The sequence below is a fragment of the Dermacentor silvarum genome, chromosome 11, assembly GCF_013339745.2.
Source record: "Dermacentor silvarum isolate Dsil-2018 chromosome 11, BIME_Dsil_1.4, whole genome shotgun sequence".
Taxonomy (NCBI): Eukaryota; Metazoa; Arthropoda; class Arachnida; order Ixodida; family Ixodidae; genus Dermacentor; species Dermacentor silvarum.
The window spans coordinates 20,390,545-20,415,547 of NC_051164.1; the positions used below are offsets into that span (position 1 = coordinate 20,390,545).

At 43.5% G+C, this 25,003-nt stretch overlaps 1 protein-coding gene across 2 annotated transcripts; it reads left to right on the forward strand.

The window, feature by feature from the left end:
• The first annotated feature begins 879 nt into the window (after positions 1–879).
• LOC119433892 (tRNA pseudouridine(38/39) synthase) lies at positions 880–25,003 on the forward strand. Of its 2 annotated transcripts, none has more exons than XM_037701175.2 (12): positions 880–1,131; positions 3,105–3,220; positions 4,397–4,598; positions 5,447–5,531; positions 10,284–10,389; positions 11,914–11,974; positions 15,284–15,459; positions 16,469–16,631; positions 18,093–18,156; positions 19,557–19,674; positions 22,995–23,110; positions 24,901–25,003. In XM_037701175.2, exons 1-12 carry the CDS (start codon positions 1,048–1,050, stop codon positions 24,978–24,980), a joined length of 1,371 nt encoding a protein of 456 aa, XP_037557103.1. In that variant the 5' UTR covers positions 880–1,047; the 3' UTR covers positions 24,981–25,003. The 2 variants fall into 2 exon arrangements, with proteins under 2 accessions (XP_037557103.1, XP_037557104.1); XM_037701176.2 differs by having other exon boundaries at positions 881–1,131; positions 10,287–10,389.

The window sequence follows — 25,003 nt, forward strand, 5'->3', positions numbered from 1 at the left end:
GATGGGTAAAGACTGAACGTGTGCGCGACAGGCCCTTCCGTGTAAAATGAAAAGAATGCACGTAACTACAGTGGCCCATTCTAGCCACTGTAACGTAACCAACACACGGAGCCAAAAACAAGATAACCCATGAGACAACCGAAGGAGACATTCGAAGAGGAAAGCAGACTAAAGAAAAACGTCTTATGGCTTCAAAAAATCTTAGCCGTAGTGGTTATCTTTCTAAAGATACAGTATCTATGTTGCATTCTACGCTACAACTGGTATGGTTGAAGTAAAGGTGTTTCGGATAACTCTCCGGCATCGACGTTATGAGAAGCATGGTTGCTTCTATAAGGCGCTCTAAGGTTAACCTTATAAAGTATTAACGTGCTTTTCGACAGTGCATAGTATTGAGGTATGAGCTCGTTACCGTTGTCAAGCCTCAAGGTGTTGCAACAATAGCAACTGAGCGAAGCTTGCAATAAAACTGCTCGTCGTTTTTTTTTTCTTTTTTTTTTTTATTAGCGCAGTGTGCTTACGGTTAACCTACCAAGCCTTTGCTTGAGTTCATAACGCAGTGGGATATGTATGACTGCACCACGAGCTTTCAAAGCCATGGTTACGGTCTTAAAAAATATTAATTAAAGGTAACTATAATCGGCAACTATGCAATGTATGAGCTGAAATTAACGGAAGGTATTTCTTCTGTTTAAAGAATGACAACGTGGCGCAATAAATGCATGGAACAACGATAAAGATTGTCGCTAAACACAAGAAAAGTTTATTGAGGAGGCTATGGAAAAGCGTGCCGAATGAGACTGGTGCGAAGCTAGGGTGGCTAGCGAAGCTTTCCGCATTTTGGCTTCAGTTGACTCGATTTGGCTCAGATGTTCAAGCCAATAGCCAGTTTTCAAACATGGCCGCCTCCACAAATTTTGCGACGTGCGCTTAGCAGTCTGTACACATGACATTTTTGTTAGAGCTATCGCTGCCGTTCTTTAGATGTAATAGTTGTGACATCTTTGGAAGTTCTAAACCAGTTTAAAAGACTCGCGCTTTGTCACTATGGAGGCCGATAACGCAGAAGACAACCGCAAAAACCGCGAAGGAAAAACAACCGAAGAGCGCCTGATGCAGCTTGAGAAACCGGTAAAAAAGTGTGCACGCCTAACTTCTCTCTTGAATCGCTGTTCCGGTTGTACGTCCGCAAAAATGTTACGGTCCAGCTATGTGATCACATGGTCTCTTCATCGGAGCATTACCTACTCTGGTGTTTTAAAGTGCCGACAGCGTCGCGGATACACTGCTGGCTGCAGTGCGCGGACTGTTTTTAGAGAGGAAGCAACGCACAGCTGTAGCAGAACATCCAAAAACTCACTTGGCACGTGATGATGTGTGTGCGTACGTCCAATGATCGCCGAGCCTCGTGCATGAGCTGTGTTGAAATACTATAAACCTTTCACGAAGAGGCTACACGACTCTATGGATGTTTCTCGCTATTCATCCTTTGTACTACGCAAGCGAAGCTCGCTAGTGTAACCAAGTGTGAACTTCCTTGTTCGCAAGCATGCATGCCATTCTTGCTCGTTGATCAAACTTTTGCACGTTTTTCAGGAAATTCCGTGCAGCGCGCAAACTAAGGAACACTATATGCTTGCGATACCTACTGTGAACGTTTTACGACTTTTCCGTGCAACTTACGGAACTGCTTTGTCTCCGCCGGTGCTCGTACTCGAAATGAAAGAGTAACGCGTGAAATTATCTTTCTAGAATGCATGCGGCGTGTCAGCTCGCATGTAGCTAGCATTCATGCTAAGCTGTGCATGCTAGCAGCGACGCTGGCGCTCTCGTTGTCTGCAACTGACATCAGTAGGAGTAAAAGTGGTCGTTGACGGGCTAGTCGGTTAATAGCTGAAAAAAAGAAAGAACAAAAACACTACAAAAGAAATACGTAGCTTAAGACAGTCAACAAATACGAAGGGAAGTAGGCTCCACACATGACTAGACAAGAAAGCTGAACCGTCGGATTTCATGTCTGTGTTTCAAGTTGCATTTTTCTTCAAAACAGTGTGCAAAAAAAAAAAAAAAAGATAGTGAGAGAGGGGGCTGTAATAGTTAGCATGCCAGAAACTCAGTAAATGAAACTGCTGAATTGAACACACACTGTAGATTTAAAAAGAAAAAAAAAAAAAAAACAAATGTGTGGAAACCTTCGACGATGACTGCCAATGTAAGCAAATAGCCAGAAAGAATGAGTGTGCGAAGCAAGTTTTCCCATGGTTCGAACTGTGATTACCTTATATAAACACATGCAAAGCATTGATATCCTTTTATTTCGTTGAATCAAAATAAATTTCTTGCATCTCAGGTGTACAACTGTTAGAAACAAAATTTTTATTTACAGCCTCAAACTTTTTTACCAAAATTGTAAAAAAAAAAAAAAGGAGAGAAGCTTAAGGTTTACACCTCTGTAACTCTACAATAAAAACAATTATCATAGTACTGTAAATTCTGTTACATCATCTAAAGCAGACAAGCATGGAAAACTTATTGTATTACTCGCACAAGTCACAAGTGCTGAAAAAGTCTTACAAATTAGTGATACATATTAGAGCGGCATGTCAATTTTGTGTGGTTTAAATTTCCATGCACCTTATTGAACTGTGATTTTTTTTTTTTGTTACCGTTGTACACTTGATATAAGTTTTTCTAAATTTCTCAGATTTCACCAACTTTTGTGATAAGATTTCATAGCCTAAATAATGAATCTCCCAACTGTGTGTAGATTTTCACTTTTCCTTTTAAAATGCAACAGGTTATCATTATAATTGGTCTACAGGGATGCCAAACAAACTTTTTTTTTTCCTACATGTATTTAGATAGAAGGCTTTGAAGTAAAGTTCCTCTTAAGTTAAGCAATTAGCCTCCGACAGGACATGCATGGTGTGTGTCTCATGTCTCCATCTCTCCATATGTCATCAGCAATGCTGTATTCCTCAGCGTTAAAAGTGAACCAACCCACTCCAAGCTTTCCGCTTTGTTGCAGCCAGTGAATGTGCTCTTAACTCTGTTCCCTCTGTACGTGAAACTGTGGCCTCGCGCTTTCATTCATTCGTTCACAGGTGCTCGTGGACCGAATCCGCAAGCTGGAGATACACGTGCAACAACTGCAGAACCTCCTGCAGGCCAAGGACAAGCCGCAGACTGCGCGGCCAGTCAAGCCATTTGACTTCAGTCGGTCAGTGTTCTTGCATTGTTCTCGCACCAAGGTTTGTCTTCTGCCATTGGAGAGTTTGGCTTCTCAGTGTACATATTACCATTCATGGAACACCAGAATACCAGACACACAGACGTGAGCAGGTGCACTAGTGGTGCCATTTCATGGCATTGAGTTCAACTAGGGCACTCAAAGCTATTCATTGCAATGATGTCGATGGGCTACTGAGTAGCTGGTGCAAAGGTGTCTGCAACGGCGTAATAATGAATTTATTGTGTCATTTTTCTCATCTTTTTTTTGACAAGAACAGCATGGAGCGAAATGTTTCCAACGCTATGTGGCTGGACAAACCCCCACAAGATGTCGCTGCTGGCACTGTTGCTGCCATCCATGTCACCGGTGTTTATGCCGTAAACTTCAATATGTATGCGCAAAGGCTAGCACTCTCAATTGTCTAGCCTTCGATGATGCAGTGTGATGTAAATAAATGAACACTGTTGGTGTGTTTGCACAAGATCAAAGGTATTGGCGAGAACGAGAATGCAGAATCGGCATTTTCAAGCCTCGTGACTGGCACTTGGAAAAACAAAGGCACCCTGCGCTGGACGCAAGGGAGCATCGTAATACCACAGGGCCCCTTTGAAAGGGCCCTTCGGACATTATCTTGACTGTGAGCAATTTAGCTTCAAAGGACTTTTTATGCATTCCTGAGTTCAGTGCAGAAAGAAATTAGAAAAATTGGTGCTTACTATTAAGGGGTAGTCGCCAAGGCTCACATTCTGCAAACAGCGTATGAAAACTAAATGCCCGATTCGAGTTTCAGAGCCGTTATAAAATTATATTCAACGTGTTCCTTTCTATTGGCACTTGTGTGACCCTAGGTTTTCTTTGTACTGTTTTTTGTTGACCTGCCCTGGTAACTCGGTGGCTGTAGCATTGCGCAGCTGAGCGCAAGTTCGCGAGTTTGATCTCGAATGCAACAGCTGCATTCTGATGGGAGCGGAATACAAAAGTGCTCGCGCACTTAGATTTGGGTGCACACAGAACCCCGGGTGGTCGGAATTGATCCGGAGCCACCACGGCGTGGCTCGTAATCAGATCGTGGTGTTGCCACGTTAAAACCGTAGAATTTTGTTATTGTCAGATGCATCTGCCATTGCCTTTGTCAGAAATTAGTTGCATTTACCGTGCGCGCAGGTTCAAGCGCCGGCACGTGGCCCTGCGTCTGCTCTACCTGGGCTGGGACTACAGCGGCTATGTGCTGCAGGAGGACACTGGCCGCACCGTGGAGGCGGCGCTCTTCGAGGCTCTCGAACGCACCCGCCTGCTCGAGGACCGTGCAGATGCGCACTACCACCGGTGTGGCCGCACCGACAAGGGCGTCTCTGCCTTCTCCCAGGTGGCCTTCCCTGTTACTTTATTTTTATTCACAGCCAAGCTTACACTCATGAAAATGATAAACCCTTTACGCCCCTACGCTTGTCGAATGGGTGCCGCAGTGATACAGTTGCCGAGGGGGGGGGCTGAGAACCTCCTTAAAGAATGGAGGAGGGGCCTGGCCCAATGGAGGAGGGGCCTGGCCCCACTAGGCGCCCCCTAACTTTAAGCACTGCAGGTTTACAAAGTCTAACTTTGTCCCATGGTAACTGTTGTCAGCCCACTTTTTTCTGAAGCACTGTGTGCTCGGCACTTTCCTGCCAATAATGCCATGCACGTCTCAGCTTGCCATACTGTTTCTCTCAGGACAGTAGATTGATTATCATCATTGCTGTGGGGCAGTGTTGAACTCTTAATGGTGTAAAAAGTATCAAGAGTGCAGGCACTACCACTTCACTCCTTTTCAGGTGGTGTAAAATTGTGTACTTAGTGGCAACCTATGGATTCAGTACAAGCTTCTCTGACAAAATAAAAGAAAGCTTCACTTAAAAAAGAAAAAGTACTGCAGCTGCAGTTACTAACTGATGCATAGGTAATTTTGCCCTGTGTCTAGATATCATCCGTTGAAGTAAGAAGAAATAGGAGTGCCAGTGCGTGACATCTCTTTCGTAGAACATGGTGCATTTAAAAAGAAAGAGAGCACCCGAAATGACCGTGCTATTAGAACAGTCCAGAAGCATTTCTTAAAAAAAACAATCTGAAATGTAAACTGCCTGCATGAGTGATACCGCTTGAGAAAGCCTCGAGTTTAAAGTAAACAAGACAAAGTTCATTGGAGTAATCACAGCACATGGCTTTGCTCGTATGCAGGTGATCTCCATTGACCTGCGCACCAACCTCACCGAAGGCATTGGGGTCTTTGCCCAGGAGGGCTATCAACCAAACACAAGTGCAGGTTTGTACTTAGTGCTGTGCGTGCGGCGTTTGAAAATTTGCTTGGGGTTCAATTCCTGCACTCAGCTTTCCTTGCTTTTTTTTTGCTTCAGTGGGCAGTGCTTGGCTTCCTCCCTCCCTCCATTTCCCGCTTTCTATTTTATTTCATTTGCAGTTGAAGCTCGTTATAATGAAGTTGCAGCTGACATGAACCTACCCTTATTCTATTCTATAGTTGTGATAAATGTGCATACCAATATCGTGAAAAAAAAAATGCAATTGGGTCTACGCAAAGGAAATGCAAGCATGATGCCTCTGATGGGTTGGCAAGACCTCTCCTGTCGATTTTGATGGCATGTCAGTGGCCACTGTCCCAATACATGGCAGATAAAGCTGAATTATAAACGCCCTATGCGCCATTGACAAATGCAGCTGTGTCGTCAGTGTGGTCCCATGGGATGGGCACATTGCCTTGTTGGCTGTGAGCCATCCAAATCAAGCTGTTGGCCAAAATGTGCATGCACGTCCAGAATGTGTATCTTCAAGTTGCATTTGCTGACTGTTTGACATATGATTTATGGTAACAGAATACATATATTCAGCTGCAAGCAAACCAGTTCACTTTGCTGTGTCACTTTGCCGAGTCCCCACAGCTGTAATTGATATTGTCTCGGAAGTTGGCACTTTCGGTTTTCGTTGCAAGCAGTAGAATTCTCACTTAAGTAAAGCACAGCCAATCAAAATCTTTGATTACTTCATTATATTTTATAATTTGTTATATTCAACAATTTTTATTTTATATGAAGGTCCAACTGTATTTGGTCCCTGTTCCTGCAATTTCCTGACACTTCTTCCTTTTCTTTGCTACTGTAAGCTATGTTTTATAGACAAGCTTTACGTTTGTAAACAAACATATACAGTCGAACCCATTTACAGCAATATTCTAAGTGCCACGAAAATTCCATTGTTATAACCGATAATTGTTATAAACGGGTTGCATTGAAAAAAAAAAAGAAAGGAAATGGCAGAGCTCTGTTGTGAGAAAACTACAATGGCGGGGAGGCCAGTGCCCCTCCTCACCACCTTCCGCCATCCAGCTGCTGATTGTGTTGACTCGTTTGTAACTGTTTAACTCTGCTTCCTGCGCGCTCTGATCGCATGCAACAAGTCACGGCTGTTGGCGCTCAATGGCACTGCCATAGTAAAACCCCGTTAATTCAGATTTCAAGGGACCGAAAAAATGTTTGATTTAAACAATAAACAAATGCTTTCTATGTCAATACGATTTTATTTACTGAATGAATCAGCAGAATCCTGTTTCTATTTTGCACAAAAGCAGTGTGGAAGCTGCAATTCTCGTCATCTCGTGACTGATTAGCGCTTGCAGCGGCTGAAGGCCTCGCGACTTCTGTCACAGCGCGGCCGTGGCGTGTGTCTTCATCTGGGACACGCTTTTCACTACCAGGCGCATATCCCGATTATTTTTTCGCCTGTGTCGCCATGTCGCCGCCCATCGCGATGTAGAGGGTGCTCTTCATCCTCGACAGCTATGCAGCGAGTAAAAACGTAACTATTGTTTGCCGCAACCTACGGAAGGCGCACGGACGACACACGCACTGAGTCAAAACGAAACTATCGTTTGCTGCAACTGCAGGACGAAACAGCGGTCGCTGTCGACATGATCATGGATGGCGATTACTCAGTTATGAAGGCATGCGGCCAACATGGTGCTATGCGCGGCGGTGAACGCAAGAATAAATGGCACAAATAGGCACGAAGCGTTCCGGCGTTGCTTTCATTCCAGTACGATTTTCACTGATGAATATAGCGATGCGAACGCTGTCGCTGCGTTTCGGTGTACGCTAGCGCCGTTTTGGCTCGATTGCGTCGCACATTTGCGGCACTCCAGCGGCTCCGGCACTCCGCCAGCCCAGCGCAGTTGGCGCGGTCTATTCGTGTTTCGGACGGTGGCGCAGAGCTATGAGCACAGCCCATTCGTGTTCGGAGGGGTGGAAGGGCAACGGGACAGAGGCGCTGCGAGGCTGGCGATGCAAAGAAGGATGGAAAACAGCGCGCGGCGGCGTGCAACGGCTCACATTTCTTCTTTTCTTTTTTATTTTCAAGGATTTCGCATTCCATTCACTTTCGGCACGGACACCCAGTAGCCAGACTTCATCGTTATAACCGATAATGCTGCATGGGGGCATTGTAATAAGCGAGTTATTTCATCATAGAAAACCTACAAAAGTTGACGGTGCAGCAGCTTCTCATTGTTATAACCGATATATTGTTAAAACCGGTATTGTTATAAATGAGTTCGACTGTAGTGCAGGCAGGCAGAGCAGACGACGACGTTGATACTTCTCTTCTGCTTTGCTGTTCACCACTTTGCACTACAGCCTTGGCAGATCAATTTTAGGAAACTTGGTGATGTCTGTTAATCTGGCCTGTGGAGGAAATTCTTATCAATAGAGTTTACTTATATAGGTGTATATTTTTCACCATGGTGTGATGGTGCTGCCATTTTACAATTTGTGACAACATGCTCTGCAGCTTCTCTCGTAGTGATAGCAGTTATAGGTTCTTTCAGTCCTCGATGTGTCCATACGTCTGTATGCCACAATGCAGAGCTATCCATGTTGCACAACCTTCGTTGTTGCTTTGGTTACCGGTGTTGAGGTTGTCTAAATATTTCTTCAGCACTCGTAGAGCACTAACTGTAGTGGCCAACAAATCTAGTGCAAGCACATTTCGTGTAGCTTTACATCAACGTAACCATAAAGCTGTGTTCTATGTTAGATATTGTAAGAAGTATTATCATAGTAAAAGCAATTCCAATGTAATTGATTGAGTTTGAGTGGCTATATTGGAAACAATGGGATTACACTACAGTGAACTAAAAGGACACACTAACTATACCACATACTATACCATAACTATGCCACGTTGTTTAAAGCCGCATTATGAAACAAGCTGTAAATGTCTATTAAGTAGACTTTCAGGTGCCGCTGTTAACAGCTGCTGCCCAGCCTGGCTTCAAGCTATGCATAAGGTTGCCATAGCAATAATGTATAATAGTGACAAGTCATAACAATGAGCCATAAAAAGAAGTCATTGCAAATGCACGTTGGGGAACAGCTGTTGTTAATTGTGGGACTGAGGTTCTGGTTCGGCAGCTGTTTCTTATTTTTTTGTTAGCGGCCTTGATCATTCATGCAGTTTTTGTCCATGTTATGCCGGTGCATCGTCTACAGCAATGCTAGACAAAAACGTTGCTATTCTTCGCAGTGGATGAAGAGTGTCGTCTGTAACATTTACATTGAGCATGTGCCGTATATATTGCTCTAACAATGTCAGATGGCATCCCCATGCGTTTTACTGACACTGCAATTATACTTTCTTGTTGAAGCGAGACAAATGCCTGCCAAGGTGAAAAATTATTAAAAGGGCTGTGACACAACTATTGTCAGCATATCACTGTAACTGAGAGTCTTTGGCTCTCATTGTACATTTTAACCCAAAATTTCAATTTCGAATCGCTGCCTCTAAGCCCTTCCCACCAACAGTAAGCACCATTTCGACTTAGCTTGTGTGATTTCAAGAAGTGTGGGGCCATCACTATGTCAAGTGCTCTGAAACAATCCAAAATCATCTGCGTGCCATTCTAAAGTCTTCTTGCTTTGCACGCTATGGAACCCAATGGCTCATCAAGGGCATTGCCGTTGCATTATGCTCACAATTATTTCACTCGCATGATTAAAACACAAACCAGAAAATGCTTGCAGAAACTGTCTCGGGCTGACCACTGAGACACTCATGCAAAACCAAAATCATGCATATACTCTGCACATTGACCACATAGGATGTACTACTTCATTTCGTTACCCGTCATTGTTGCCCAACTGCTGTCTGTACAGTTCAACTGCGATACAAAAAATGCAAATTTTCTGTAGCATCGAATGCACTCAAATTTTGCCAACTTAGTGTGGGATGTGTGTGGTTTGACATTCAGTGCACAATTCAAGCTCAAAAATTTTGTGTCATGGCCCCTTCAAAGATACGAAATTATGGCCCCCAGACGTGTCTTCCAAACCAGATAAGATAAAAATCTTCATGGGGCACAAAAAAAAAAAAAACTTCAAATGTTAGCCACCTCCCACATTGCACAATCTCGGAAGGCAGAATGGGCCTTAGAAGATAACGGCAGAAGTAATTAAAACCGAAGGTGGCCGTTGCCAGTTCTCTGAGCAAGGCAAAAGTCCTTAAGTGCCAGCCCGCGTTGCAATCCATCGAGTCCCCACAAAGATGGCAGCGAGCCCTCATGCTTCTTTTTGTCGTCTACTAGCCAGAGAACTTCCCGAGAACTGCCATACCAAAACCATCCTGGCAGATTCTGGCAGCCCATGGGTAGCCAGAAGTGGAAAACCAAAGAGGCCCAATGTGTTGTTGCAATTCATCCCATACTGAAACAAACAGCTACTGCACCCAAACGTGGTATTAAACAAGATGTACTGCAAGGTGTCGCCTCTGTGTTAAGTACAAGGGCAGACAAGCCAAAAGCATAGCCGGAAGAGCCATTCATTAAAACATCAACTTAAGTTAGTACTTTTTTAAATTACGTTGTTTCTAAGTACATCTAGTACATGTTTGTATTAAATGGCGCTGGTGTGGGCTTGTGGTTGGTATGGTGGGTTGGAGGCTGCAGCTGGTTTGCCTGGCAATTGCTAGGGGAGGCAAGCAGTGGCTGCTGCTCGACCGCTGGCATTCTGCACAGCAGCCCGGGCAGAGGAACTGGACTACGTCAAGATCCTCAACGGCGTCCTGCCACCAGAAATTCGCGTGCTGGCCTGGGCCCCCGTCGACCAAGCCTTCAGTGCACGGTGTGTACTGGCATTTTCCACTTGGAAGGGGTACGCACGAGATGTAACAGGGCTTTTTGCACAGGGTTCGTTACTGCTTTAAAGAAACACTAAAGGCAAATGTTAAGGCAAGCTCGATAATAGGTTAGTGCTCCAAAATGATGAAGGCGTCACTTTAGCTGAAAACCTAGCTTTTGTTAGTGAGCAAGTGACATAAGTCTGGGACAGGATTGGTGCCACCACTATGAGATGAGGTACTAACTAGTATGATGTAGCATGCTTTATTTAATTTGGTAAACTGTAGTCAGCCTCTGATAATAAACAATTGCATTCATTTCAGCATGAAAGTAAACACAATTTCGTCAAGTTTATTGAATTAAAAAAATAAACAGATTTGCTGGTGCCACCTCTTCCATTGCACTGTCAACACTATTTGGGGGAATGCGGTGCCTTTTTTGTTCGGGCCCCTGGCTGAAAGCAGGCAGTAGCACTTGGCAGAGTATAGCCTCCGAAATTGCGAGAGCTGTCATTTATTGTGGGTGATTTGAATATTGAAAGGATTGCATGACTCTTTCAGTCGTAGTTTTCCTTGCAACTAAGACATCTGGTGCCATTAAACAAATGTTGCAAAGCTCTTAGAAGGATACCTTAACAACCTAAGGGTCTGCCTTTAGTCTGTGTTCCTTGATGGATACAAGCTTCAGCTAGCGGTGTGCTAGTCTTTTGGAGGCTGGTTATCCAGAGCATTTGTTACTCTCTGTAGCAAAAAAGCTTCTTAATAAGAAAGCTCAGAATGACAGTACGTGCACACCCTACACAAGAAAGCAAGAAAAAAAAAAAAAAATAGGGCTTGTTCTGTATAGTACTTGGCATGTAACTTGATGAAGGTGACCCAGGAAGCAAAGGTAGGATTGCTGTTTTCTGCACCTGGCAAACTTATGAAATCCTAATTGCGAAAAATGAAATCCTAATTGCGAAAAACAGAAATGATTTGATGGGGAGTGATACAGAGGCTCAAAATATTTCCAACTTGTGTGGCATCACCGTCAGTGAAAGAATTTGTGTTTCTGGGTTTTTGGTTTTCTACCTTGTGACGTGCGCAGTACCTGCTTTGCCATGTATATTAATGGTCATGCGTTTTCAAAGTAAAATACAGTATTTGTAAGTTAATATCGCATGTGCATCACTTGTGCCTTTCTGTTGTCACTGTATCTAAAGTGCTACATAATCTGTATTGTGATTAGTGTTCTTATGATCTTAAACCATTCTAGCCTTCGCTACAAGAATGTAACGGAGCCGAGCATTGATTAAAATTTCAACAAATGATTCCTTACTGTCTTGATCACTTCTGCTTCCTCTGTCCTATCTCTAACCTCATAGTCATCTTTTGCCATATGTAACAATGTCATATCAAGTGGTCCTGATCATTGAAAGCAGAATAATGTGATAATTGCCAGTTAAAAGATAACCATATTACTCAAACGACAGCAAGCCAGCCAGAATTGTCTGCAATGTCGTGGTGGCCGCATTTACTTGCATTTGCAGTTTCGACTGTCGCCAGCGGACCTACCGGTATTTCTTCCCTCGAGGTAGCCTGGATGTTCAGGTGAGCACTTCTTGCATTTCTTTTGATCTCACAGGCATCGCTGCGTCCACGGCTGGTTTGGAAGCTGATCGTCGTCTCACCTGTGGTTGTCGCAAAAGTTTTTACCAGCTCATCAGCTAACAATTTCCTGCTGCTACTGACTTCTGTATTGTCTAGTGTTCCTTCAATCTTAAACCACTCAAACTGCCCTCGTAAAACTTCAGGCTCATAATTCTCATGCACAACATCCAGAGCTTTAGTGAGGAAGTGGCTCGAAATGCAACCAAGATCAAATGCAAATGGGGTAGCCAAAGTATGTTACGCATGCTTAATGTGATGATAGTGACTTGCTTTTTTTCGAAAGTTTGCAAAACTGTTTTATTTTGGCAAAATAAAATGAATATTGTTGTCTAGTGTGGTTTTATTTTTTTATTTATTTTTTATTTACCCCAAGGCCTGTTAAGGCATTACTTAGGGGGAAGTACAACAATTGAGAGAAAGACTACAATTGAGCAAGCAACAAAGGTCGAAATACAAAAATGCAATGTCGAGGCAAAGATGCAAAGACAAAGAGAAATATTTCAAGCAGAAGTGACCACTTTACGAGGGGGAATACTTAAAACATGTGACGCATAATACATTCCACATAACAAGATTAAAAGCTACGAAACACAAAATGGAAATCAGGTGACTGTGGCTTGAAGCAACTTGGTAAATGTAGTGTGGTCAGTAATTTCAGCAATATGTTTAGGTAAATTGTTCCACTCCTTAATAGCCAAATACAGGAAGAAAGATTGGAGAGAGTCAGTGCGTGAAAAAGGAAGTTCTGCTTTGTATTTATGATCAATACGGTGAAATATCCGATTAGCAGGTTTAATTAGAGTTGCAGAACAGTTAGTGGGGTTGTGATAAATTTTCTGAATGAATCTTAAGCGCGCAATGTGTATTCTCTTCGCTAGCGCGATAATGTAAAGGCTGTGTTTAATCGCAGATACACTTAAATATGATGAGTACAATCCAGTGACAAAGCGAGCGGCTTTATTATGTAATGACTCTAATCTATTAATAAGGTAAGCTAGATGGGCACCCCAGATTATTGAGGCATACTCGAGCTTCGAACATACAGTGGTCATGTAGGTTAGTAGTTTTCTATCTTTGTTAGCATTGAACAAGGAACGACTGATGAAGGCAAGTGTTTTGTAAGTTCTGTAAGCCTTCATCCTGCAGTGGACATAAATATAGGCTGACGATGATGATAATGGCAGTCAACATGTAGGATGATAGTTATGAGGGAGGGTTTCACCATGATTGGTTAAAATCATGCCTAGGTGTTTAACAGAATCTATGGGCTCAGTCACATCATTTCCAATTTTATAATTATATGCTATTAGGCTATTGTGAGCAGTAAGCTGCATGAGTTTAGTTTTTGTGACGTTAATACATGTCTGCCATTGTGTACACCATTTTCTATTTGTGTTAGGTCATTCTATAATTTATTACAGTTGCTTATGTCTCACACATGATGATAAATGATGCAGTCATAGTAAAATAATCTCAATAATGAGGTAATGCCAATGTGGACGTCATTTATGAAAACAAATAATATAGCTCTTAAAACAGAGCCTTGAAGGATCCCTTATCCAACAACTTGGAAGGGCGAATAAAAATTGTTAATTGCTACAGGTTGTCATCTATTAAATAAATATTCTTGAACCCATGAGATGACATTTCCAATAATGTTGAGTGATCTCATTTTATGTATGAGACGCTTATGAGCCACACGATCAAATGCCTTTGCTAAATCAGTGAAAATGCCATCAGCTTGTTGATATTTGTGTAAGCTGTTGTGGAGGTCAGTGGTTAATTCAAAAAGCTGCATTTCACAAGATTGAACACGTTAAAAGCCATGCTGATTAAAAAAAAGAATTCCGTTATCAACTAAATAATACATCATTTGGGAAGATAGGACATGTTCAAGAACCTTGCAAACAACTGATGTGAGATATGTCGGCCTGTAGTTAGTCATTAGATCCTTATCACCTGATTTGCACATGGGCACCACATAAGCATCTTTCCAGTCGTGAGGTATTACACTAATAGCGAGTCATTTATGAAAGGTCTTCGCTAGTTTTAACGATGAAAAATGCTTGGTTAGGTTTAGGAGCTTTGTTGTCATCTTATTTGGCCCAGGGCTTGAAGATAATGGTAAAAGTTTGATAGCCCTAAGAATGCCATCAGAATTTATAACTTTGCTAGGAATTGTGTGCACAGCGTTTTCACATGTGTCAACCACTGTTGAAGGCTGCTCGTCCTTTAAGACGCTACAAAAAATGAATTGGTGCGATATGTCGGCATCATCAAGGGTGTCCGGTATCTGAAGTTAAAACAGGCGATTCATTTGCAGCTGCAGGAGAAACAACTTTCCAAAATTTCTTGGTGTTTTTCTTGAGGAAAAGGGGCATGTCGATGTTGAAGAACTTATTTTTAGCTGTCTTCATTTTCTGCTTACATTCCGTCGCGAAATTTGACCAATCAGCTTCATCTTTACTGCGCAGTGCCTTTGAGTACAAACGCTCTTTTGTTTAGGCATCGCCTGATGTCTCGATTGAACCACTGTTTATCGCCAGTCTCGTAAAAACGTGTTTTTGGAATATATTTCTCCTGCAGCATATTTCAAAAAAGTATCCAGCTCTCGTTATCGTATCTAGTATCACTATCCAGCTCTCAATTCATTTGTACTGTTGGTTTCTGATGGTTTAGTTTGCACTTCTTGAAAATAGTTTTTCATTAATTGTAAGTGTCCAATATGCTTGTTGTATCATCTCACTGTTTCCCCCCCCCCCCCTTTTTTTTTTATAAAGCGTCGTTTCATTTCCTATGTATGATACTCTGATATGTTATTATTTGCCTTGTTTCTTGTGGAAAGCTTTTTGTGTTTTGTGCAGTTGCATTTGTATAGGTGCATAGTGCAGTGGATAGCTGAAATGTAAAAAAAAAAGTTAGGGCCAATTAGAGTGTATTCTTTCCTTTCCACTTTCACCATTTAATGTGACTTCAACTTGATTTCAGCTTCTAAACTTATTTGGGCACCAACACCCTTTTAGGCACTGCACACGTAGCAATGCAAGGTCACACTTTCTGACTTATTACTCGTAAGAAGCATTCTACTTCATAATTTCTCACTCAGGCTTCATTTGGTGATGATAGTACCAGAATTATGAATGTGAACTAGCTTCTGCTGCTAGGCTGGCCATCAATGCATGCAACGAATCTGTACAGATCAGTAAGAAGATGAAGTGTCATGTATTAAGAGCGTGTGTTTGCGTGCAGAGGATGCGAGAAGCGGCAGCACTCTTAGTAGGCGAGCATGACTTCAGGAACCTGTGTAAGATGGACGTGGCCAATGGTGTAACTAACTACATGCGGCGCATCCTCCGTACCAGCATCTTCCGCTGGCTACCGCCAAGGCCATTACCCACTGCCTCGCCAACTGTCTCGCCAACTGGGTAAGGCAGCCCAGAGTGACTGCACAGTGACCAGTACTTTGATTGTGACAGCTTTAAAAGATTTTGTGCTTAACACTGCTCAAATGCACTCAAGTTTCATAGAAAGATCAAATTTTCATGTGATTACAATTGGCAAGCATGATAGCTATTGAATGGCACATGGAGTACAAGTGCATAGCCGTGCTCCCACTGGAAGCCACATGCACTAACTCTGCACGGAATTGCTTCTTTTTGGTAGGATAGTGATGGGGGGGGAGATGTGTTCCAAGTGATTACAGAGTTTGTTTTGTCGTTTTTGAAACGTAAAGTAATTCGTCAGTGACTTGCCCTCTGGATGACCAGAATGGAAGTTCACTAATTAGTAATTAGTCAACATCAGCACCAACAAAGCAGCACAAAGAGCACAGATAAATGGATGACACACATTCGCTCACTTAGATGCTGACAATTTCACATTATTTGCTAAGGCGTGTGTATACCAGGGGAGTTACACCACGGTGCACAGAAACAACACAGCAAATGTCACAGAGCAAAATAAATCCTGTTGTTGGGAGCTGGGTGTGTCAGCATGCCATCCGTTCCCGTCGCCAATCAGTAGCAGTACTTTGAAATAAAGTGATTCTGTTCATTGTCAGCTTGAATGATATTATCACAGCCCGTTAGAACAGAAGAAAACATGCAGTGAAGCAAATGGAACTGTCGTAATCTCGGCAAATGTCCGGCCGATGTCAACTGTCACCACCCATTTCCTTTCGCGTCTGCTTAAGAAAGACAGCTCCACCTGGGTTTCTTGTGTTGGTGTTTGTATTATGGTGTAGTATTTTACGCATGTGGGACAAATGAAAAGGCTTTAACCTGAACCTGGCGTGTGGTTCAATCATTCCTTTTCTGTCCATGCTTATCGTGCCGCTTCACCAGTCTTCATGCTTAGTGTCTGTTTATGGTGAAGCTGTGCTGGTGTACCAGGAATTTTTTTTCTCATCAAGGTGCCGATGTCCTATTCTTGCAGTGAGGATGGCTCATGCACTGCCGCACCACACGGGGACGGCTTCACAGAAGACAGCTACGACCTGCTGTGCCTGGAAATAGTGGGCCAGGCCTTCCTCTGGCACCAGGTGCGATGCATTGTGGCCGTGCTGCTGCTCATTGGTCAACGGCTCGAAGAACCACAGGTGAGCATGCAGTGCCTCATCTTAGACCTATTTTCATGCATCTTTTGGGTTAACGACCCTTCAGGTGTACCTTACCCCTTTCCGTACCATAGATGAGCTGAGCTAGTCCATGTGGTTGGTACCGCTCCCACCGCTGGGCTTGTCCACGCTGAAACAAGCGCTTGCACACTGCTGCCTTCAAGCTATCCTGATAAGTTTTGCTTAGTTCGTTTTGGCTTCAACAGATGGCGCAGTAAAAAAATAATAACGTGCTCAAAGCTTGCATCTTGGCCGAAAAACGTTTCGTAGCTGGCAACTGGGATTTAAAAATGGCTTGTCCTCTGTGCGTGCGCGTGCCTACAACGGCTTCGCCCTGGAAAAAAAAAGGGGGGGGTGGGGAAACGTTTGTTTGCGGACGTTTTGTCGGACTCGGAGAGTCGAAGAAGTTTGGTTCTCCTCCAAGAGTGGCAGCGACAATACTGAGCAGCATATCTTCTCGGGATCATCGGATTCTGACGACGACAGCGTCTCGACGTGTAGGCAGTGGACGCCGATAGATGTAAAGAACCCCCCATCACCGCCTCCTAGGTTTGTTTTCACGGCCGCGCCTGCCATAAAGGTACCCATGACAGAGGATGGAAACTGTGTGCGGGCGGTATTAGTACTACAGAAGGTCAGACAATCTCCCGTGTGCAGTGCAGTGAAGCCAACCCTCTCTCTATATTTTCAAAAAAATATTTTGCATGTATCTTACAAATAAAGTGCCCTTAGAGATACTATATTTTGGTTGTTTCAAGATGCGTAGAATTAATTAGGCAAATAAAAAACTAGGTATTTTTGTATTTTGTATTATTTTTGGCCAAAAATCTCTGTAGGAAAAGGGTTAAAGGACCCTTCACCACGTTTGGGCATAACAAGGAAATAAGCATATTGCAACGTGCAGCATAGATCACTTGGTGGTGATCATGTCTGCAGTATGTTACAGCTGCGGATGCTACATTAACAGCTGAAAACTTAAACAGCAGCTCACGTACGCGCATGACTCAAGAGTATCGTGGAAATGTTGCCCCACTCCAGGAACTCCAATGTATTGCCTGAAACCTGCTCAACCCTTGGATCCTCCCCCCTCCAAAAAAAAGGGGGGGGGGAGATAGTCCATTCCCAAGGATGGTGTATACCATAGAAACATTACGTGCTGCTTAATTGGCAGTGGGTATGGTAAGTAACCAATTCGTTCATGATGCGCCCTAATGTACTGGTTAAAAAATTCAAAATTAATTTGCAACAAACACAGAGGATGTTCCATAGCCCATAATTTAAGTTTGGGATGAATTAAAGGAATAAAAAGCAATACAATATTTTAGTGAAACTGCTTGATAAGGCATTCCACATATTATGGACACAAAGTAGCACTTGATGTATGGAGAGCCAAGGATTTGAACTTGCCAGTGTTTACAGCAGAAGCATTTGTTTTATCCATAGGTGATATCGGAGCTGTTGGACGTTGCCAAAAACCCTCGCAAGCCACAGTATGCCATGGCAGCAGGTAAGCCCAGTAACGATTAACCTTCGTTACTTGCACTCTTACAGGAAGCACTGCTTGAAGTGGGGTCAGTATCATCATCCACATGCCCAGTCTAGCCTAGCACACGGATAATTTTGTGGGAAACTAGAAAAGTTAATAGAAAACTGTGTGACCAGTACAGATGACTTCGTTAATTTGACCCCTACAGGACTGAAAAGTTAATCTAATTACTATCCTGCAGGTTGCGGCAGGTATGTGGTAAAGCATAGGAATGCTGCGAATGCGGTTTTGGTTTCATGTCAGACTTCACCGCGCAGGCAATTTTCGGCCCAATTGTTTTCAGAAAAAAACAAGTGTGTTAGAATAGCGGTAAATACCTATCCTAATCAGACATTGTGAGCAACTGTATTGCTTGAAAATCTTCCTAAAGCAGGCCGAATATAGACATTTTCTATAGGAGATGACGTGTGTTTATCGCATTCATTTTCCATTAAGCTCTGCTGAGACGGTCTTGGTGGAGTCAGCATGCTCGCTGACTGGTCAGTTCGAATTATTTGAAGGCCAATTTGAGGATCGAAGTAACGAAAGTTTTGGCCCATAGAAATGCATGGGCACTGGCCGGGGCCGTTGGTTGGGATCAAACTAACTGAAAAATCAAATTAACCAAAGTTGAACTAAAGGAAGTCTACTGTACTATTATTATGCTCAATTAATCTCCAATTGATTCAACACCCTGTTTACCCCACATAAAAGCCAACCACAGGTAAAACAAACTTTATAAACTATGACCAGTTGTTTTTTTGCAGTTCAATTGGTCTTGCTTTTCATAGTGATGCATATTTTTCCTCACTTATTGTCAGTAGTAAACACAGCGTTGACCCTGTATTGACTCCCAACTTATGTTTATGTGACAGAGAGTGTATGTTATGTACACCAACGACTCTCTTCTCCTTATCCGAGTGCTTTCTGCAACCATGTGTGGACTGGAAGACACGACATACCTTTTCCTATGTTCGAAAGCAGTGGCTATGGCAACATGATGAAAACCAGCTTCTAATAAATGCGTAACATGCGTACTGAAGCTGATGCTTGTCTTGTGCACACACGACTTGGTGAGGGCAGATTTACCGCACGGCATGGCTATAACATTTTTGACAAGTCGTCTTTTCTTACGCTATTGCCTCAATTTTTAAAAACAATCAAGAACGTGAAGTCTATTGTAAATGTAACTTTCATTCATTGTTAATTTTACAGTTCAATAAAAACAAGAACTTAAGTTTTCTCCCTATGCCTTTATTGGCATCATGTTGTTCGTACTAAGAATCGGCCACCTCGGTTTCCCCTCCGATTCTTTGTGCCCATTGATGAAGCAGGCCGTCTCCCAGTTTCACTGTTAAAGCACGTGTGTGTGTGATGTGCAGAGCTCCCTCTGGTGCTGTACGACTGCCAGTTTGAGGGACTGGAGTGGCAGCAGAGCGCGGCCGAGGCAGAGGCTGTTGCCATGCACCTGCAAGCACTTTGGACCCAAACCCGAATCAAGTAGGTCTCTCCTGTTAATGCGTTTGCATTAGGAGTGTCAAAGTGGAAAAAAAAAGTGTATGTGCCTGAAGTGTGGAAAGCTGGTCACATGGTAGAGGTATGGAGGGGATGGGAGAACTTAGAAGAGCATGCGCACGCGTGTGTGTGTGTGTGTGTGCATGCGCATATATATGTATATACAGTATAGTGCAAATGACGGTGATCGGCTCCGGAGCACCGTCAGTTGCACTTCACTCCTCAAAAAGGCAGTACGTGCGTTGAGTGAGCTCTTGAAGAACACTTTGCAATGTGGTGAACGTGGTTTAAATCATGCATCCGGGACCTCAAAGAGGTGTGACGTAATGCTAATGCATTTCTCTCGCATTTGCCGCTATATCGCCACTGAATTTTTTAAGCGTTGGCTTTGCGACGATCTGATCCTTCAATCTTTGGTCAGAAGGAATGCGAGGAGAAATGTCCGAAAGGTGGTGCGTAGGAATTAAGGGGCTGCAGTGAGGTGGTCGTGAAGCAGCAAGAGGAAGAATCTTGCACCTCCGGCTCCACTGAAATTGCCTTATAATAGCCAACTGTGCTACCTTTAAAGATGTATTGTAAATACAGTGACTGGCTCTATTCTCTGCGGATTTACTTAATAAAGCAACAAATGGTGCCTAAACATCCTTACTGTAACAGCTTCAAAAGCATGATTCCTTATAAAAGAAAAGCTTTTTTTAATTTTGCCTTCCTCCCTGGGTTTTGCCTTGTCAGCTAGCTCAGTTTCTTGCCAACTAAAGTGCCGACTCTTGCCAACGAGATGGTGTATAACAGTAAACTGGCCCAATCCTGGAGATGGCGTAATCAAAACTGGGCTGCTCCTATGTAAAGGAAATGTTGATGTGGTGAGAGGGTGCTGAGGTGGGAAAATTGTGTACTGGTGTTACAACTCAATGGAATTCTAGCAGATTTCAGTGAAACTAACGCCGTCTTTGACAATCATTATTGATGGCTTGTACCGGAATATTCTTTTCAGTTGTTGCAGTGAAAGCTTCAAAGCAAAAGTCCAGACAAACTCTTCTTGACAACAGCCAGAAATGCACGACCGACAGGCATGTGCAGATAATATTTGAAATTTAAACTTCAAATAGAAAAAATTTTAATATTAAGATTTAGTTTGGAAACAGAGCGCAGTATTTCCACATGGATAATCTGCTTCTGCAGGTTTCCTGCACCACAGTTACTCTCTGAACTCTCTGAAAAAAAAAAAAATGAAATGTGCACATCTAATTGATGCAGATAATCGTGTGCAACTATGAAATTTTTACTAAAGCAATCTAGAACAACTGTTGGATGTAAAACAGTTCCAGAAACAAAACAGCTTTGTTTTAGATATCAAGACATGCCTGCTTTCCCTGATGATGCCTTTGCAGCGGAGCGGGCTTAACAGCAGTGTGGAGTGCATCCACAAGTGAATTTTGCCTTTTGGTGTGACTTTATGGTAACCATAGCTGACAATTAAAAAAGAGAAAACAAAAAGGAAAAAATGGGAATGCCGGAATCTGCCGTTCTTCATAGGCTGTGTTTCTAGGGCTTCTTCACTGTGAGCAAGTATCTGATTCCTCAAACCATCATCCTTCAGAATGAACCATATGTATACCTGCCCACTCTCCCAAATTCTTATTGCGATAGCAATTATATGGACACTCCAAAGCATATTTCTGCCGTCGGCGTCGGCGTCAGGTTCCGTATGACGTCAACGGCGATGAAATCGTCGCCGCGCTCCGGACGCTGTACGTGCGAGTGAAAGGGCGCGAGAGACGCGCGCTTTCACTGGGAGCGAACGCTACGTCAGAGAGCAAACGCGCGTTCTGTGCCGTGCTCCCTGAAGGGCTGCAGAATTAAGCGTCTCTTTTCTCCTTTCCATATATAGAGAGCAAACGCAACGTTTTCCGTCGCGCGAAAGACTGTGGGGAGGACGGGAGGGAGGGAGGGAGGGGAGGCGACGTTTAGCTGCGGCACCAAATACGTATTTATATAAAAACGCCGCACGCGTTTGGTGCGAACGCGGGCAAAACGCCGACGGCGTCGGCAACAGTTCTGCGTGTTGCTGGTGCTGCTGCATGTCCAAGTTTATACAGCTGATAAAACTACTATCCTTACTCCGTATAGCTCTCTCCTAATTTGCTATCGCAATTGGTCGCCATTCGGGTGAAACTGCGACAAACTTTATTGCGATAGCAATTATATGGACACTCTAAAGCAGATTTCTGCCGTCGCCGTCGCCGTGAGGTTCCGTATGACGTCAATGAAGATGAAATCGTCGCCGCGCGCGGAAAGCTGTATGTGCGAGTGAAAGGGCGCGAGGGACGCGCGCATTCACGGGGAGTGAACCTACGGCGGAGAACAAACGCGCGTTCTGCGTAGGCCTTCTTCCGACGCACGAAAGACCATGAGGGGGGGGACGGAGGCGACGTTTAGCTGCGGCACCAAGTGCCTATTTATATTAAAACGTTGTGAGGCGAGAAGGTGGTAAAGGCTTCCAACACTGCTCGCCGAATGTCCCGTTCTGATGTCATCGAAAACCTCCGAGCCGCCCCCAGAGGCTCCGGCAACAGTCACCAACGCCGCACACGTTTTGTGCAAATGCGGGCAAAACGCCGACGGCGTCGACAACAGTTCTGCGTGTTGCCGATGCTGCTGCATGTCCAAGTTTATACAGCTGATAAAGCTGATATCATTACTCCGTATAGCTTTCTACAAATTTGCTATCGCAATTGATGCTTCGCCTTTCGGGTGAAACTGCGACAACTTTTTTTTGTATACTTTATGAATTTGGGCACGTTCTACGATTTCACAAATATTGTGGCAAGTTTATTGAAAAATAAATTGTTTGCGAAAAAGGTTTAAGGGTGTTTAAAGATGTGGCAGGCGCAAGGTTGCGAAACGTGCATGCAAAAAAAGAAATATATAATGGCACAGCACCACCCTCTAATGGCAGTGCAAGATGCCATATGCCTTGCTTCGGATAAATTTATTAAGACGAGTTCCTGAAGCAGATCAAACTGGCAATGGAAAAGTTGCTGGAAATGTCACTAGGATCTGAAAATGCGTTGCTTGTCAGTTTTTGTTGTTCCAAATGTGCTGCTGCTTGCGTGCCGAGGCTGAAAGTGAATCACTCCCCCCCAGAGAGGGATTGGTAAATTAACATCTCTGGTATACCAGAAATGTCAGCCTTACCGTCAGCAGAGTGTTGGTGAGCCAGAAAAGGCACAGAAACGAAAGAGGGGATTGAAGTTGGTCGTCATTTATGCTTTCGCTGAAACACTGACTACACTGCTGTGCAGGAGTGCACTGTTGGAGAGCATGCTGACCACTCTGCCAGACGTCCGGAGCCAGCCCCGCTGCCTGCTGCCCCGCATTGCACGGAGCCACAAGCCGCTGCTTGAAAGGCCACTGTGTGGTGCGTTGCCATTTTCCTTTCCATGCCACTCGGTGCCGAGGCATTATGCTGCCGTTCAACATCGCACTACAATGGCGATTCTCAAACCTTTAGGCATCATGCACCTCTCTGCCAAGCAACTTTTCATGCTTTTTCCTTACCGTGGCAAAAATGGCTTTTCTGAAGGCCTTTGTTTCCAGAGAAGTGCGAGCAAGCGGTATAGGCAATAGCAAGTCGTACGTTTGCTTTGGTATTTGATCTGTGCTGCTCTTCTTACTTATTTGTTTGTTCTTTTTCATTCCGAAACGTGCAAGTCGAACCTGTTATAACGAACGCTGATATAACGAATTACCGGATATAAAGAAGCAAATAAAATCAATGCGCGTTACAAATGACCGTGGTAACAATACAGTGAAAAAGGTATGTTATATCCGAAGTTAGGGACGTGGTATGTTGTGAAATGGGGAAACGTCGCATATACCGCCGTCTAACCCTTAAAGGCTGATTCACAGTAGGCCGACACGGTACCGATTTTTCTGCCGACTGTTGGCGACAGCGTTTTCCTTCCTTTAAACCATTGGCCACAGCGTTTCCTGTCCTGGAAAGTGCTCGCATCATCACTCGGCCGACCAATACCGTTCTCATGTCAGCGCAGTGTGAATCAGCTGACATCAGCAAAAAAATCGAAATGAAATTCATTTTGTTTTTTGGACTTGTGTGATTATTTTTCTAGTGGCACCACCATTTACTCCTAGCTTTAAAGGGACTGACAACTGCCCAGAATGCGTCTTGGCGATTATTGTGCCGATGGAAAGATTGTGATGCACTATGACAGGAACAAACATACCTTTATCAAATAAATAAGGAATAATTTTTTAAATCAGCATTGAAACTCATGCAAAAATGACGGTGGGCGACTCTGCAGTGAAGCATGGTATGTCGCTGTAAGTGAAAAGTTGCTTTCTTCAGATTAGCAAATATTTGTGCACGAAAGCCTACGTGGTATTCATAAAACAAATGTACATTTCTTTCATCAGACATATTTTTCTATCTCGTATAAAAATGTTGTTAGACCACATTTGTTCTTATCTTTACCTACCCTGCAACAATCTGGCTTGCATTAAGTTTGGGTGCGCATAATTTTCTTAGATTGGTCTGAGCATAAAATCTGGTGCGCATTGGAATTTGGGTAAATGTCAAGACGGTGAAGAATTGGAACTGAGATGAATGACAAGTCACAAAACTAACTCTTTATTGTGTACATCTGTGCCTACAAAAACATGTTACACTTGGGAAGAACGATAGTGACAAGCTAACTCATTGATCGTCGAAATGTGATTTACGAGCCAGACGCATTGGCTATTTATACATGACTCGACGAAGGTTCCAGTGTAATTGCTTGTATTTGCAAGGCTCGCGTGCCTTCCAGAAAGTACAACACTATCTGTGTCGTGCGTATAATCTGATTGCACAAAGTTCGGCGACAACATGGACAACAGATAGAACCAGTGATAACATTCGAGAAACTTCCGATACAGAAAGGCGCATCTTGCGCCGAGTGGTAGCATCTTAAGAGAGATTGGCCGGTGAGAAACGTTCACCGAAAACATAATTTATATGCGTGCCAATATTTTATACAGAGCAAGCATTAGTCAGCAAATTCTATGGCTGCAGTTCAGTTATTTGGTGCTCGAGTATTTGACTAACACGCCTGTTTTTTTTTGTTTTTTTTTTTCGTACTGGCATGTCCTGTACATATTGTCACCGTGGAGTAGCTGTAGGAAGGCTCACACTAACATATGCTTTTTCAGGGAGCCTGGAAGAACGCATGGCGTCACATGCCAAGCGACGGAAAATTTGCACCGACGAGCCAGAAGACATGGTGGAATAAAACTATGAACTGTGCTTCAAAGG

Coding starts and splice junctions, on each gene's coding strand:
- LOC119433892 (XM_037701175.2), top strand. CDS start 1,048: ATGGAGGCCGATAACGCAGAAGACAACCGCAAAAACCGCGAAGGAAAA. Junction 15,460..16,468: donor CCAACTGTCTCGCCAACTGG/GTAAGGCAGCCC, acceptor CTATTCTTGCAG/TGAGGATGGCTCATGCACTG. Junction 16,632..18,092: donor AACGGCTCGAAGAACCACAG/GTGAGCATGCAG, acceptor TTTTATCCATAG/GTGATATCGGAGCTGTTGGA.